General features: G+C 45.9%; 1 protein-coding gene across 1 annotated transcript; it reads right to left on the reverse strand.

Annotated features, from left to right (window-relative positions):
• Positions 1–5,183: 5,183 nt before the first annotated feature.
• SMIM42 (small integral membrane protein 42) lies at positions 5,184–5,401 on the reverse strand. Its single transcript, XM_059674998.1, is given in 2 exon segments — positions 5,184–5,234; positions 5,237–5,401. Coding segments are annotated over 2 exon segments (216 nt in total).
• Positions 5,402–13,105: the final 7,704 nt, after the last annotated feature.

Genomic DNA, 13,105 nt, shown 5'->3' on the forward strand with positions numbered 1-13,105 from the left:
TGAGGCAGTGAAGTGACCTCCTGAGAGCCCTAAGGGAGAGAGAAGCTCAAACTTTCAGGGCCCCAACTCTGATGCCACGTGGTTTCCACCTCACCGTGTCAGCCTTCCCATCGCTCTCCGCTGCTGCGGCGAACACAGCTCCCCAAGCCTCACCCGGGCTGTGCCCCCGGCCCCACCTAGCTTGTGGCTCACTGTGGCTCAGCTGTGAGGAACCCCACTTTGCTTGGGAGGGTCTGTCTGGGTGGTGGGAGGGAGCCGGTCTCAGAGAAATGGCGGCAGCTCCTTCAATGGGAGAGGAAGGCTGGTTCCTTATTCAGGTGGGATGAGAAAAAGCTGCCGGCGTTCACCAGGTGAGGCAGTGGGGTCCGCAGCCTCTTGGCTCTCCGTTGGCAGCTGGATAAACTGGGCCATGCAGCGCCTTTGGCAATGGCGCTGCCCACATAACGCCCCCGGGAGTCACAGCACTGAAGGAGCGCAAGCCTGAGACTCAGGACCAGGCTGTGCTCCGGATTTGCTTTGAGAGCTTGGCCAAGCTCCTTCACTCCTTAGGACCCATTTTCTCACGGCTCCTAAGGGAGTCTTTTCTGGTCTCAGGCGCCAGGGAACGCTAAGATGTTATATAAGTGCTAATTATTGTTACCAGAAAGTACCCTTTCCCGAGGTCACTGATTTATGGTTCTCCTCTAGAGCCATCTCCTTTGGACTGAGCTTTAATTAAACTCAGAGACCCACCAACTCCAAGGAACTTGATCTTCTTCAATCACTGCTCCTTTCTGACCCAAGCCAGACACATATATTTTTCTGCATAATAATGAGATGAATGAAGATCTATATATATAAAAGCCTAAGCGACCGTTATGGCTGAATGACTGGCCAGTAGCCATGACACGCACTGATCTCCAGGGGACAGACGCTCAATGCAGGACCTGCCCCCTTGTGGTCAGTTTGTTCCCACAGCCAACCTCCTGTGGCCAGCCAACCTCCCACAGTCCCTCCCCCCTGACTGGGCCAGAGGGCCCCAACTGGCCGATTGCCGGCCACGCTGAGGGACCCCACCTGTGCACGAGTTCGTGCACTGGGTCTCTAGTATGTATATAAGGATTAACCTACTTTGGCTTTTCCTGCCTAAGGCATTACATTCTTAAAGGGCACCATAGACTTCACAAATGTCCTTCGTATCTCTTTCTTTAGATCCTCAAATGGATCCCTTTCTCTCTCTCAAATCAATAAATAAATTTTAAAAAGAGAGGAAAAGAAGTGTCCCACCCCACTCCCAACTTGTGGCATACCCGTTTCAGCTCCTGACACAGCCACTCTGCCCTTAGGCCAGGGGAATGGGAAGGGGCCAAGGTCCCTATTCCTGCTTTTAGACAAAATCCTGAGGATAGATGCCTCTAAATTTCACTTTCCTTTCCTCCGCACATACACCCGTGAAAAAACCTCTGGGCAGAGAAATGTTTACAAAAGGGCATTTCAGGTGGAAGACGGAACAGGCCAAATCACTGAAACAGAAAGGTACCAGGAACTTGGGAAAGTTTTGTTATTCAACTAGCACTTAGCTGGCCTTCTTGACTAGTCTCTCCCGACTCACATTCATCCTACGCACTGACTGTGCCATATTAATTGTGAATATTTATTTCACCTGTGGCCCCCCTTGCCAAAAACCTTCCCTGGGTCCTTCTTGGTTGAAATGGAACACCACAGTCTGGCATTCAAGGATGGTACTGTTTTCATAACCTGATTTCCCACTGTTCCCCTACATGCATCGTGTGGCTGGCTCTGTCCCTTGTCATCCCTGACATGTGCTCCCTTCCAGCCCTAAATCTAGGCGGTCTGCTTCTGAACATTCCACCAGCTTCAGGAAGCCCTCGCGGATTAGTGCAGCCCAGAGGGGACCCTTGTGCTTCAAGATGCACTTCATCCTTGGCCTTTTTCAGAAACTGCCTGGCATTGCTACTGGCCCAAGAGGAACCCTCAGGCTCATCTGAACCAGAAGCTCCCTGAAGGAGGGAGTGAAAAGGAAACGGGGGGCGGGCTTGTAACCTAGTTCAGTATCTGGTTAAAACTGGTCTTCCTTCCCCACTCTGACTGACTTGGGCAGAGCTGCAGAGCCTAACCCCAGGGCCCCGCCACAGCTGACTTGGGTGGAGCTGTGGGGACCCTCAGGGGCTGCCACAGGAGGAGATATATATATATAGGTCAGAGCCTCCCCACGAGTTCAGTTCAGGCTTTGGATCCGGAATTCCCCTGGACTAGCAGAGCTGCGGAATAAAGGTAAACTTTCCTCCCTCAGAGCTGGCTGATCGCTCTCCCGTGCATTCTGCCACAACAGGAGGAGTATCATTCTTTTTCACTGCCTTCTCCTTCTGGTTGCTGTTACCACTGGATGGATTGTGGTGGTTGGTACCTGTTGTTTGATCCCCACAGGTGCAGGACTTGGGGCCGCAGACAGACCTCTCTAAGGAGGCTGAGGGAAGCCAGAGGAGGCAACAAAGGAAGACTCAGGCACCCCAGTAACAAGAGAACACAAACTCATACTACTGGCATTTAGAGCGAAGAGACTTCTGAGAGGGAAGGAGGACCTGCCTCAAAGCAGGGGATGTCTTATTCCACAACAAAGGTCAGCGGTAGCCTGGAAGGGGAAAGATAATCTGACTCTGCTGTGAGACTTTGGGCAGACAACCAGCTCTCTGTTTGAGCCTTTGAGCCTCAACTTCCCATCTATAGGAGGAAGAATGTTCTTTTTATAGGGAACTTGGGCAGAACAGCGGTACTGTATGTTAACATCCAGCATATAATTGATGCTCACTATATAGCATATTCTCTAAAATTTATGACATTTCCACCCCAGATCATCTTCTGGTAAAGAGATTCTCATTATTCTGGATAACATGGTTATAGCCCTTTATGGATGAACTATCCAGCTCTCAAGAGTGTATGGGAGGGAGCATTCCTTTGCCTTGTAGTCAGTCACTACAGGGACTAAGTTTGCTGACCCTTTGCTACCACCAGGTGGCCATAAGCTTACACTGCAGTCTGGCTGATTTGTCAGTTCCAAATAAGGATAAAACATAGATTTGGGGTGTATGAGGAGTCTGGGGAGTGGAGAGATTCTAGAGGATACAAGACAATAGGAGGAGAGTGACTCAGAATCCCTGGGAAGCATGGAACCTCCGGGCCAGGAGTCTTATAATACATGCACATAGCTGTTAAATAAAGGATTGTCCTAGCGGGGAGGCACCTTGGAGACTGCCCCCACCACCTCCATCACCACCTCCAATTAGTATTGTCCACCAGGATCTTGTGAGATCCAGGCCCACCTATGTCTCCAGCTTCATGTTCCATTCTCATACGCACATTCTGGGCTCCAGAACCACTGTCTTTCTATCCCATTAATACTCCTTCCATTACAAGCCTTTGCACATACTAATCTCTATCGAGAATGACTGATCTTCTGTCCCCACCCCTCACCTGTTTAACTTCCACGGGTTCCTCAACTCTCAGCCCAAGCATGACATCCTCAGGTAGTAAGCCTTCTTTAGTCTAGGTCAGGTTCCTTTGATACATACCCTCATACAGCAAAAAATAAAAATAAAATTCAGAGCACTTTTCTGTATTCATCTATGTGATGCTCATTAACCTCCATCTCTCACTATGCTCTAGCAGCGGTTCTCAACCTGTGGGTCGCGAACCCTTTGGGGGTCGAGCGACCCTTTCACAGGGGTCGCCTAAGACCATCGGAAAACACATATATAATTACATACTGTTTTGTGATTAATCACTATGCTTTAATTATGTTCAACTTATAACAATGAAAATACATCCTGCATATCAGATATTTACATTATGATTCATAACAGTAGCAAAATTACAGTGATGAAGTAGCAACGAAAATAATTTTATGGTTGGGGGTCACCACAACGTGAGGAACTGTATTAAAGGGTCGCGGCATTAGGAAGGTTGAGAACCACTGCTCTAGAGGCTCTGGGACAGAGAAGATGGGCCCCTTTCTCTTGTATCTCCAGCACCAAGGACAGAGCCTGTTACATAGCAAGAGCTCTGTAAACATGTTGGATGAACAGAGGTGCTTACAGGATAGGAGAGAAAGACCTGGAGATGTTAGAAGTTCTGAGGATCTTTCAGCCAACTCTGAGGCATACACGGGTCTTTTGTGGAACCCAACAAAGATGCTTTGAAACCACACTCATTTGTGTCAATATACCACTGTGAATGGAAGACTCGTGGGTTGAAATGCAGAGTACAGAGCCCCGATACTGTGGCCAGGTGGAGGGAAGATTACTTGTAGAGGGGCTGAACACAGCCCCATGATTCTAAACAATGGGGAAAGTTTTGAGGAAGGGGCTCTTGGCTTGAGACTCCAGAGTCAAGTGCATGTGAGAGGGAGACAAAGGGATACTTGATAGATGTTTCTAGAAGGAAGAGTTAACAAATAGTCGAATGCTCCTTAGGGTACCCCAGGCCTAATTGGATGAGGATGGATTTTCAAACCTTTGTCTCTTTGATTTGAATTTCATTTCAAAAGTTAACTTGTTATAAACTCAGAAAAGACAAAATTATCATTTTAGAATATATTTTTAAAATTTGCTAACCCACAAAGTTGGTGCTTTAAATAATTTTTGGAGAGGTAGTACTCTCTATTTCCCGAATTAGACGAACAGGAGAGAGATTTGTTTATAACCCAGAATCCAGAAAAGGTGAGCTGTTCCATTCCAAGAATCTTCTGAAACTGAGCTTTTAGTACAGGCTTGTTAACATCTGAGATGTCGTGAACTTCCAATAATTTCCATTTCCCAGAGTCAACACATGCCCAATTAAAAACAGTGTTCGAGCGTTGTAATCAATTTTTAATTCTCCATGTTTGTTCCTCTGTTAATGCGGAAATAGAGCCATTTCTAATTTCATTCTAAAAGATCCACAGAGAAAAGACATTCAAACCCAAGGAGCCTGGGCAAGTCAAACTGCGGCAGCATGAGTATGAACTATACTGGAGGACGTGGTAGAGAAGGACACGAGGCCGGGAAGCATCTGCCATTGGGGGAATTGGGTGGCTAAAGCTGTTCTTCCTTCCCAGGCTCCAGCTCTAACATGGCTCCAAGGTGGCCCAGCCTCTTGGGTCTCCAAATCTTCACCTCAGTGCTGTCTCCACCAAGAACTGGAGACGTTCATGCCGGCAGCGTTGGCTCCTTCCTTGCGTCTGGCTCTAGGTTCTTGTTCAATAGCTTTTGCTTCTGAATACTCGATAGGCCAGGATGAGTAGCGTGACCAGGGTCATCAGAAGTGCAATGAAGAAGAGAACTTTCACTATGTAAACAGGGTCAGATGTGGACGTGGCGAGTGTACTCTTGCCCCACAAGATGGCTGGAAATTGTGGGAAAGACATAGGTTTCTCAAAAAGAGCCGAGATGTGTGGTGTAAGCAGACTGCCCCAACGACTAAGGAAATACCGAGAGAACTGGACTTGCTTTGTTATGTCCCAGGAATGGCTGTGGAGCTGCGGCCACACATCGATGGATCCCGTTGCTCACACAGCAGGCAGAGACGTCCCTTCAGCGAGGTTGAACAACTGCTTCCAGTGCAATCAGAGTCCTGAGACAACAGTTCGATTGGCCAAAGTGCGGGGTGATGGGTGGGGCTTCTGGGGCTTTATGATGTCACTTGAGGGTGAGGCTAGGATCTGAATGGAAGGTTCTAGTTCAGAAACTGCTACCCTGTGAAAATGCCCCTCTTTTATGGTTTTCATTTTGGCAAACTTTCCTGCCCAGATCCCTGGTTTTTACCTTTCCAGGGGAACTCTGCCCCTCCCGGCTACAAACTGTCTCGCCAGCTGAGTATACTTCACCAATTCGGGGTGGGTGTTATTAGTTTCAGCTGCTCATTCCATTTGCTCGGGGACAAGCCCTGGGACGCATCTGCCTATTCCACCGCCATCTTGGCTCTCCTCATATGGTTTTCATTTAAATAATTTTATTTTTTCTTTTGGCCATGGCTAGATTATTATTGTTTCCTCATTCCACTATGCTAAGCTGTATCTATCTACACAAGGAAATTCAGCTTGTATTCCAAAATAGAAATTTTAGATCTATAGTGAGGTTGGCAAACTCATTAGTCAACAGAGCCAAGTATCAATAGTACGATTGAAATTTCTTTTGAAAGCCAAATTTTTTAAACTTAAACTATATAGGTAGGTACATTGTTATTAACTTAATTTGGATACTCCTAAGGCCTAACTCAAGGTGCCAAAGAACCGCATGTGGCTCGCGAGCCGCAGTTTGCCGACCACGGGTGTGGATGTAAGGGGCCACACGCTAACCTGACAAGCTCAGGGGTGGCCTGCATGGCAGTCTTGAAAACTCAAAGACCTAAAGTCACCACAAAGGATGGTCTGAAATTAAACTTTGACTAAAAGCAGTTATGGTGGGGAGTCACATCCTAGGCCGGCATCTTCCCTGACAAGGTCAATCTTTACCTTAACTGAGGCTATTGTCTTTTTGCTCCATGATAACATATTGTTGAAATGTCAGGGTTACTTGTAACTTCCCTTTTTTTCTGGACCCCTTGGGGCACAACCAAATGCCCTGGGTGCCAGGATACCACAAATTCCTTCATTTAAAGTGTACAGCTTCTGTTTTTGTTTTTGTTTTGTATATTAACAGGGTTGTTCAAACATCATCAGAATTTAATTTGAGGATATTTTCACCTCCCCTCAAAAGAAACTTTGTACCCATTAGCATTCCTGTCTGTATCTCTCATGGCTCTTTATATCAGGCATATCGATCTCATCTCCCCAATGAGACTGGACTTCTGAACCCCTTATCTTTTGTGCTCTCCTCTGCCTCCCTATCCTGATCTTCCCTTGGGGCTGTGGCTGACGGGGTCCTCCTCACTCATGTTAGCTGGGGTTCGGAGGAGTCTCTGGGCGAGCGCTGGGCTTGGTAGTGTCCTCAGTGCTCCTGGTTCGGTTGCTGGCCTGTAGGATACAAACAGCTCACCGTTCCCTGAACCAGACGGAACTGTTCTCCTTTGTTCCTTGAGAGGCAGGGCCCCAGAACAGTCATGCTGAATAGCTGAACAGTTTGAGCTCCCTCCAGTGCCTAGCAGAAATCCACTGACTCAACATTGTTTTTTTTGTTCTTATTAATCCTCAACCGAGACTATGTTTCCATTTTAGAGTGAGTGGAAGGGAAGGGGAAGAGACTGAGAGAAACGTCGATGTGAGATACATCAATTGGTTGCCTTCCACACTATGCCCCGTCCAGGGCCAGGGATGGAACCTGCAATTGAAGTGTCCTTGGCCAGAATAGAATCTGGGTGGGACCCTTCGGTCCGCAGGCTGGCACTCTCTGCACTGAGCCAAACCAGCTAGAGCTCAATCACCATACTGTTGAGGTCAGGTTTACCACTGGCTAGGGCCAGCATCTCTGTATGTCCCCATACAGATGGGGGTGTCTGAAAGCCTAAGGAGAAAAACAGCAATAGGACATGGTATTGGAGGGAGACTTTCTCCACATTTCTGATGCTTTCTTTTGGGGGGCAGAAACCATATTAACACTCCTGGCCTTTCTCCACTCTGGCTTTCACTCCCTTCACACCGTGCTCTCCGCCCACCCCCTCACCCCCCCCCCCCCAATTCAGAAAGCATCTACTTGGATCTGCTTTCTCTAAGTCTTACAGGGCACATCCCCATGAGTGAGAGGCCTATGGTTTTCCATTGATAATTGCCGGGGTTCTTGTTCCAGCATCTAGAACGGTTCAGCAATCTGGAGAAGGGCTGTGCATAACTTAATAAAGAGTCCAGAGATGAAGCATAATTTTGAAAGGCATTGGGGGTCAGAGGAGCCTAGCTAAAGAAACTAAGTTCTCCTCGTCTTAGGACCCCATGCTTTTTATTAACACAAATTGTCCTGAGGCGAGGCAGAGATATACACTTCAAAGGGTCAGGGTTTCCTATAGAGTCCATTGTCAGAATGGGGAGAATTAGCCTACGGCTGTTCAGGTGTTTGGCCAGTAGGAGGCAATAACATGTAGATTAAGATGCCCTGAGCTGTCTGGCAGCAAGCAATCATCCTTTTTCAGGTTTGGGGAAATGCCCTCGCCACTCCAGATGATTCAGCCCTGCTGTCATGCTGGAATTGGCTCCCAGCAGATAATTAGGGTGGGAAGGTGAGTCAGTCTAACTCTGAATTTCCCTGTTAGGAAGCCCATTGCGGCTGCAAACCTAAGCCCTAGAGTCCAATAGGGTCTTTATAAGTTATAAAGGTGAGTTTTGCCATTTGCCTCATTTCTCATAACCACTGGTCAGAACTCAAATGAGGAAAAGAGACCTATTATGTACTCAGGTGGGAAAACAGGAGGTGTTGTGCACTGATCACTTAAATCCCAAACACACGAGTCCCCCACAAACACTGGGAGTCCCGAGTTATGATGGCTGCCTTTATGTGTCCACTTGACTGGACTAAGGGGTGCCCAGAAGCTGGTAAACATTATTTCTGAGTGCGTCTATGAGGATATTTTGAAAAAAGATCAGCATTTGAGTCAGTAGACTGAATAAAAAAAGATAACCCTCACCACTGTGAGTGGGCATCCCCCAATCTGTTGAGGGTCTTAATAGTACAGAAAGGTGGGAGAAGGATGAATCTGTTCTGTCTGAGTTGGGACGTCCATCTTCTCCTGCCCTTGGGCATCAGTGCTCATGGCTCTCAGGCCTTCAGACTCGGGCTGAATTATACCACTGGCTTTCCGGAATCTCCAGCTTGAAGACTGCAGGTCATGAGACTTCTGAGCCTCTGTAATTGCATGAGCCAATTCTTGTGAAACACACACACACACATGCACACACACACACACACGTGTACTATTGGATCTGTTTCTCTGGAGAACCCTGACTACGACATGCATGTTCTCACCTAGATACTGTAGCAGGGTCTCAAGAGCCTCCCAGCTTTCACTATCTCTCCTGCCTTGTTTATGGAGAGCATTTAGTTTAAATTTCTAATATGGAAAAGAGGAAATTAAAATTTAAGGACACCATCCTTTGTGCTTTGACATGTTATTTTATTTAAAACAATAATTCAAATCCTGGTTAGTATCTCAGTTGGTTAGAGTTTCGTCATGATACACCAAGGTTGTGTGGGTTTGATCCCAGGTCAGAGCACATATACGAAGCAACCAATGAATGCATAAATAAGGAACAAATCAATGTTTCTCTCTCTCTAAAAAAATAACTTGAGATAGTCATAGCAATAATTTACTGCATTATTTCTTTCTTTACACCAGCTACTTGGCTAAGAGCTACACCTGCATCAGCTGGCTTAATCCTCTCAGGCAACTAAGCCTCAGAGACAGAATAAGGTTCTAGAACCGGGTATTTAACTTTAGATTAAATTGGTTCTAGACATTGGTTCTAGAACCGGGTATTTAACTTTAGATTAAAAAAAAGTCAACCCAAAGTAGTACTGTTATATCTTTTAGAAACCTCAAGTAATTATGAATTTATTTTTTATCAATATAAACTACTCTTAGGGGTTTGTAATTCCCTTTACTGATTACCTGCTCAATTACTCCAGCCAGTGTTTACATGAGGGGGGTTAACTTGACTTTCAAATAACACTTGGCACTGCTATCTTTCCCTTTCCTACCACTGAAGAGTTCCTTCCACTTGCAACACCTCCCTTTCTGTTCTTTTTCTTTAAAAAAATATATTTTCATTGATTTCAGAGAGGAAAGGAGAGGGAGAGATAGAAACATCAATGATGAGAATCATTGACTGGCCGCCTCCTACACACACCCCCACTAGGGACCCAGCCTGCAACCTAGGCATGTGCCCTTGATCAGAATCGAACCTGGTACCCTTCAGTCCGCAGGCCAACGCTTTATCCACTGAGCCAAACCAGCTATTAAAACTTCAATTGCACATCAATGTGCAATTAATAATGGAGTTTAATCCCAGGTTCAATTCCCATCAAGGGCACGTGATGTTTCTTTCTCATCATTGATGTTTCTTTCTCTCTCCCTTCCTCTCTGAAATCCATAAAAATATATTTTAAAAAACAAACAAAAAACAACAGCACACACACCACATTATACTAAGTGAAATAAGCCAGGCAGGGAAAGACAAGTACCATATGATTTCACTCATATCTATGATTTCACTCATATGTGGAATCTAATGAAAAAACTGAAATAACAAGCAAAGTAGAGAAAGATTCATAGAGAGCAGGCAGACAGCTCTGGTGATAGGAGGCTGGGTGTTGGGTGGGACAGAGGGAGATGAAGGGATTAAGCAAAAGAGAAAGAACTCACAGACACAGACAACAGTGTGATGATTGTGTGTGTGTGTGTGTGTGTGTGTGTGTGTGTGTGTGTAAGGGGGGGGGATGGTACGTGGAGGTGGAACATGGTAAATGGTGATAAATGGTGATGGAGAAAAATAATAAAAAACAACACAGCCCTGGCTGGTTTGGCTCAGTGGATGGAGCATCGGCCTGCAGACTGAAGGGTCCCAGGTTCGATTCTGGTCAAGGGCACATGCCTGGGTTGCAGGCTCTATCCCCAGTGGGGGGTGTGCAGGAGGCAGCCAATCAATGGTTATCTCTCATCATTGATGTTTCTATCTCTCCCTTTCTCTCTGAAATCAATAAAAATATATTAAAAAAAACCAACAACAACACAAAACAAAGCCTTTGATCCTGTATTTGTTCCCTTCCACCAAAACCAAGCTTCTTGAGAAGTGCCATCTCCATCTCCTTCCTCCCACACGCTCCTAAACCTACACTCTGATCTGGCTTCCATCCCCACTGCTCATTTAGTTTCCCCCAGGGCCAGCCACAACTTCTCCATCTCAAATATAGGAACACTTTCCAAATTTTATCCTGAGATGTCAGAATTGACCCATTTTTCTTTCTTGAAACCCTTTTCTCCCCTTAGCTTTGGTGGCAGCACACCCACAATTTCCACCTACCTTGGCTCCTCCTGGTCCCCTTGCATCCAATTGCCCTGTTGTATCTCTGATGTTTTTCCAGAGCCCACCTTCAGTCTTTTTCAGTTCTGAAATCTACTCTGGGTTATCTCATCCATTCTCGTGGTTTGAATAACAATCTACATGCCACATGACTCTCCAATCTGTAACTTGACTCAGATCTCATTTCTTACTCCAGATTCATAAACCTAGCTTTTCATTGTTCCAGTTGACTCATCTATTACACAAGCATCTCAAACCCTCACAATCATACCCGACCTAATTATCTTCCCATTCAAGTCAACTTCTCTCTCTCCTTTCTCCACAATAAGAAACCTGGGAGCCATTTTAGATTGCTCTTCACTTCCGCTCCCTGCACTGGCTCAGTTTCAATATACTATCAGTTCCACTTCTGAAACACCTCTCATGTCCATCCACTCTTCCTACCCCCATTGCTTCTACCTTAGTTAAAACTTTAATTTCTTGGTCTTTATCAGTTCTTGTCTGGATCCCTGCAACAGTTTACCAATTGGTCTTCAGACATTTAACAGTCCTATTTCCTTATAATCTGTCTTACTCAATGTTAAGAGTAATATACATAAATCAGACCACTTCACTAAAAATCCTTAATTTTGATCTCTGTTCCCCCTTTTTTTTTGGTTAGTTCTCACTTATTTTTTCCCATTGATTGTAGAGAGTGGAAGGGGTAGGGGGAAGGAAAGGAGAGGGAGAGGGAGAGAGGGGTGGGGAGAGAGAGAGAGAGAGGCATCGATGTGAAAGAGACACATTGTTTGGTTGCCAGCCTCACAGGCCCCGACCTGGGCAGAGGATTGAACCTGCAACCCAGGTATGTGCCCTAGACTGGGAATCAAACTCAAGACTCTCCAGTGCGCAGGCTGATGCTTTAACCATTGATCCATGCTGGCCAGGGCTGATCTGTTACATTTAACATGAGTCCAAATACCACCAGACAGTATGATGTGTAAGCTCTTCATTCATGTTGTCTTTCCATACCTACTAGCCTGTTTTCTTTTCCTATCATGCTTTCCCGTGCATTTCATACTCCTTTACAAGACAACTTACCATGTCCTCAAGTTCCTGGTAGCAAAGTAGTGAAAGGCAGAACCTTCCTGGTTTGAGTCTTGGCTCAATCAGTTAGTAAGTAAACTGTGATTTTGCTCAATATATTTACTTCACGTCTCCATGTCTCAGTTTCTTCATCTATAAAATGGGGTTTATCATAGTTCATATTTCAAAGGGTTGTTGTGAGAATCAAAGGAGGTAATACTTGTGAAGTTCTTAGTGTCCAGCACAAGCTTGGAGCTCAGCAAAGGTTTGCTTCTGTTATCTCCTGGTCTCTGTACCTGGTGTTCACTCTGCCAGCAATTCTACATCTCTCCCTCCTCCTTTTCTGCTTGGTCAATGTCTACTTTCAGTCTAAACCAGTTTTATTTTCTTTAGGACCCTGGCCTCCACAGCATCCAGGCCATAAATGGATATTTCTATCATAGTACTTAATGCTTCCCCCAGCCCCCTCTTACTAGATTGTAACTTGAAAGCAGGAACTGGGTCTCTATTGTAGTATACTAAGAAACTTGTGTTGTGGCAGATGACCCAGGAGAATGACAGCCGGCACCCAGAGGAAAAGGGAAAGTAAAACCTTTTTTACGCAGCACTGCTAGTCCAGGGGACTTTGATCCAAAGCCTGAACTGCCAATGTGGGGAGGTGTTGATATATGTATCTTCTTGTGGCGGGCCCCTTGGGGTGGGCTTTGCAGCTCCGCCCAACTCAGTTAAAATGGGGAAGTACTAGTAAGAGTACTGTTTACCTAGATACTGAACTAGGCTGTAAGCCCCCAAAGTTGCCCCCCTATTTCCCTTCTCACTTGCATATAAATATCACCCAATATATACATTTGCAAATTCATGTTTTAGTTAATCCAGGAACTTGGTTCTTCAGACAAAAATGCTACTCCATTTTAGTCCGGCAGGTGTGGCTCAGTGGTTGAGTGTTGACCTATGAACCAGGAGGTCCAGGTTTGGTTCCTGGTCAGGGCACATGCCTGGGTTGTGGGCTCCATCCCCAGTGTGGGGTATGCAGGAGGCAGCTGATCAATGATTCTCTCTCAT

This window comes from Myotis daubentonii, chromosome 18, assembly GCF_963259705.1.
Source record: "Myotis daubentonii chromosome 18, mMyoDau2.1, whole genome shotgun sequence".
In the NCBI taxonomy this organism is placed as follows: domain Eukaryota; kingdom Metazoa; phylum Chordata; class Mammalia; order Chiroptera; family Vespertilionidae; genus Myotis; species Myotis daubentonii.